General features: G+C 31.8%; 1 protein-coding gene across 1 annotated transcript; it reads right to left on the reverse strand.

Moving 5' to 3' along the window:
* Nucleotides 1–999: 999 nt before the first annotated feature.
* On the reverse strand, nt 1,000–3,365 carry LOC120579705 (uncharacterized). Its single transcript, XM_039832391.1, has 6 exons — nt 3,236–3,365; nt 3,065–3,154; nt 2,723–2,886; nt 2,465–2,569; nt 2,009–2,111; nt 1,000–1,878 (listed from the first exon to the last, which is right to left on the reverse strand). The coding sequence occupies exons 1-6, from the start codon at nt 3,360–3,362 to the stop codon at nt 1,196–1,198; spliced, it is 1,272 nt and encodes a 423-aa protein (XP_039688325.1). The 5' UTR covers nt 3,363–3,365; the 3' UTR covers nt 1,000–1,195.
* Between the last annotated feature and the right edge of the window lie 749 nt (nt 3,366–4,114).

Below are 4,114 nucleotides of genomic sequence, written 5' to 3' on the forward strand. Positions count from 1 at the left end.
TGGAGTATGAAATGACTGTGACATAGTAATAAACTTATTTAATATGAACTAGCTGTATTCTTTCATAAAATGAGATTCATTTTGCTTCCTTAATCTGCTAGTTGAACTTGTTTGTTTCTCTCTTTCAGAGATTTCATGTTTCTTTGTGACACCTCAAATCAAAACAGGAAAGCCTTAAAACCAGAAGTTCCACTACAAAACAGAAGTTCCAAAATGAATGTCAAAACGCATGCTCTCTATTCTCATGTGACAACAAAAACAATAAGGATCACTGAACTTTTTCACTGCATTTCTTCTTAACTTATCCATACGGTTTTCATACTCCAGATCACATAGTAAATATTTAAGAAGGTAAACTTGAAAGTAAATATCATTTGGAAAAAGTGAGAATTGTAGGTCATGTGAAACATACCTTACCTAGTATGAACATTAGACATACAATTATACCTCTTAACAGAATCATGCTATTTCTGTTTAGGAAACAAGGCCTTCATTTTGTATGCATTGAATTGTGATAATACATTGGCAAAAAAAATTGGCCTTGAACTCTTCTATCAGTAACCAATTAGAACACCGTCATTATCATAACCTTGTATGAACATTAGACATACAATTATACCTCTAACAAAATATCAAATTCCGTTGACAAAACCAATTAACAACCAGATTTTTGTCTTATCCAATTTTCACCATTCATATAATAAGTTTTCCAGGTCAAATGAACAACCGCTGCACAATAAATACTGTATTACCGCTGCATAATAATGTATTACCAAATCAATATTTAAAATGATTTCTGAGCTTTTGTTTTGTGATAGAGTTTTGTGTTGATGGCAAATAAATTCATTAGAAAATTGTTGTTTAACTCTATACTATAGAAAAACTAATTTTGAATTGAATCGGGCACATATCATCTATGTTGGCACCGCAATCCTACCACATATCATCTAGAGCACTCCAATAATAATATTAAAATAACGAAAGAAAAGAAGATACATAATGGGGGACTAGGCCAATCAATACACAAGGGAATAATAATGTCGGACAACTGCCTCATTAAAAACCTTGCCTGTAAAACCCAATGGGATAAAACCAGGTGAAGGAAAAAAGAGTGCAATAGTAAACATACAGAAACAAAATGAGATTAACAAAAACCATAATGTACAACCTTCATTTCCTAGATTTTAGGGATGCCCTAAAATGTAGGAAACAAAGATTTTAAATTTGTAAAGCCTTCTTTTGCCAAAGTCCTCGCACGTTCAATTTCTTTGGCATTGACCTCTGACAAAGCAAGTGCAGAAAGCAATTCTTCACTTTGTTGGGCCCACTTAGAACATTCAGCCTTCAACTTCTTCATCTGAACATCACATTGGTTCAATACTGAATTCAAATCATCTCTTTGATTCTCAAGGTCTGCCAACTTTTTCCTAAGTTCATCAATTTGCAAAGAGAGCTCCTGTATTTTAGCTTTGGCAGTTGAAGTTTTGTCGTCAATGTGAGTTTGTGAACTCTTTGCACTCAAAAGTTTGTTCATGAGATCAGTTTTAGAATCAAGAAGTTGGTTGTGCTTCTCTATCACTTCTTGAGAGGTGGCATGTTTGATAATGTTGTCCTTGAAGAAGTTCTGCACTTTCTCAACGTACTCCTTCACATCAGAAGGTAAGAGTCCTTGATGCAGATTCAATCCATGAAAAAGCGAAATCAATTTCTTTTTAGACTCTTGGTTAGATACAAGATGGTCAAGGTCTGATAATGATTCCATAAAAGTCTTCAATTCTTGAAGTAAAGTTTCAATGGAGAAACTTTGCACTCCAGTCAGAAGTTTCTCAAGTGCAAGAATTGGGTCCTCCTCGATCAGTATGTTAATGTCTTCCATTTCTACAAGAGATCATTTATTCATTTATATTCAGCTTATTACCATCATGAAAGCATTATCATTTAATTTATAAAAGTAAACGCAAGGTGGGAGAAGAAACCTTAAAATACAAAGAAGAAAAATAAAACTCACCAATAGTTTTATGGGAGTCTCCAATATCATCATATTTTTTGGCAGGAAGCTTTGTATTGACAATTGAAGAAGAGGGTATGCATGTTTTTCCATCACCAACTTCCTAGCAATTGAAATTAATAAACAAATGATATCCTTATCTCCGAAATAAGGAAAGCAACAATTGTGCTGCTGATAAGTTGGCCAATACAGGTTTTCAATGTAATGAGGTAATTTGTTAAGATTCATTGCCAAATTGTATTATTCATTTCCTATCGATGGGTTGGTGTTTGTTTTAATGGGTTGATGTTCCCCCCATCATTTTGTTTTATTCATTTCCTATCAATAGTATTTTTAATTAGGGTGTTCTAGATAATTGTTGATTTGATTGGATGTCTACATAGTTGGAATGTCATCAAGCCATATTCTTAAAAAATAAATTTTAAAAAAAGAGTAGAAGCAAAATAGGGAAAATACCTTTTGTTTAGGTGCAACGTCTAATTGTATAGGTGGCACATTCTTTGTTTCTGAAATGGTGGAAAATGTTGCTGCTTCTGTGTTTTCTAACGTTGAACCTTCCAACTAATTGCATGTCATGAAAATGTAAATAAGTTGTAAGAAGAATTTGGTAGAAAATTTAATTCTTATAACGCTTCAAACAATTTTTCTTTTCCTCATGTAGAACATTACTCCAAATTAAGAAGTACATTTATGAATAAACATAGTAGTATTGACCTTTGATGAAGTCAACGCGTGCCATGATGCTGCTTCAGCTTCAACCCAAGCTGCAAATTCTTTAGTGGTTCGTGCATTTTGATTTTCATTACCATAACCGTGACCTTTAGAATCTTCTTGAAATTGTCGATATAAACTCTCCATGTGCAAATTCAAATCAAAATCTATAGCAAAATATTATATAGATTAGCATCATTATAGCAAATATTGAAATTGAGTTTTAATTGAAATAGTTGAAGGATTTAAATCTTCTGCTATTAGGGCAGACTCCTTGAATGTATAGGAATGAATTAGAAAGAATAATAATGCCTATTTGAGATAATAAGAAATGAATAATAATACCTTTAGAAGGCATTGAAGGAATCTGAGACGCAATAGGAGATGTGGTGGAGGAAGAGGGTTCAGATTTGGAGGCATCATCATTTAAAGAAACTGAACAACATATGAAAATTCAAAATCAAAAGGGTGATGGTGTAGCATAAGAAAAACAATGTTGATCCAAAATGTATTCACCTTGATTATTATTAGTCTGAGTTGTTTCATGAGAGTCTTCAAGATCAACATCTTCAAAATTTGACTGGGTTGTTTCCTGGGAGTCTCCAAGATCAACATCTTCAAAATTTGACTTTACACTCTGCATAAAATGAAAAATAGATATTTAAATGGGTAGCATAATTTAATTGCTATGTTGAAAAAGAGTCAAAGGAATAAAAAGGGGTATGCCTGTTGTTTAAGAGGTAATTGAATATCTTGATCATTTTGTGTTCCTGACATAGAATCCTGGCACGCGTTGAGTTTATACCTTTGATCATTTTGTGTTCTTTGATCCTGAAAATGTAAATAAGTTACAGCATGTATCTTAAAAGCGTTTAAAGTATAAATTAATTCATAATATATGTTTCTTAGTTAGTTTATAGTTTGTTATTAGTTTGTTTACACATATTTCAACAACTCATTTGGATTCCTAAGCATGTCTCCCATGTAAAAGAACTCATTTGTAATAATTAATGTTAGTATCTAAGTATCACTTACTTCCTCCAACTAAGCAGCTTAAGAAAACTTTATCTAATTACATTTAGAAAATTTAAATTTATTTTAATTTAATTTGTTTAGTGGAGCAGACAAAATAATGAAGAGAGATATTCTTTTAAAAAGACATCATTCTTGTTAATATTTAGAACACAGTAGAAAATAGAAAGACAAGTGATATATAATTCTCATTGATCTGTGTGTAAAAGTACATGACAGGTTTATTTATACACTAAAATAAAGAGAAGACTAATCAACATGTATAAATACAATTGAATAGAATACTAATAAGCAGGCTAACTAATAGGTTATAGTTAATGATAATTAAATTAAATATTAACATGTAACATCCCCCCACAAGCT

Source organism: Medicago truncatula, chromosome 3 (genome assembly GCF_003473485.1).
Source record: "Medicago truncatula cultivar Jemalong A17 chromosome 3, MtrunA17r5.0-ANR, whole genome shotgun sequence".
NCBI lineage: Eukaryota > Viridiplantae > Streptophyta > Magnoliopsida > Fabales > Fabaceae > Medicago > Medicago truncatula.

Excerpts from the sequence above, each read along its gene's own strand:
- LOC120579705 (XM_039832391.1), bottom strand. The coding sequence starts at position 3,362 with ATGCAGAGTGTAAAGTCAAATTTTGAAGATGTTGATCTTGGAGACTCC. Across the intron at positions 3,155-3,235 it reads TCAGACTAATAATAATCAAG|TTTCTTTAAATGATGATGCC; the intron begins GTGAATACATTT and ends TATGTTGTTCAG. Across the intron at positions 2,887-3,064 it reads TCCTTCAATGCCTTCTAAAG|ATTTTGATTTGAATTTGCAC; the intron begins GTATTATTATTC and ends ATTTTGCTATAG.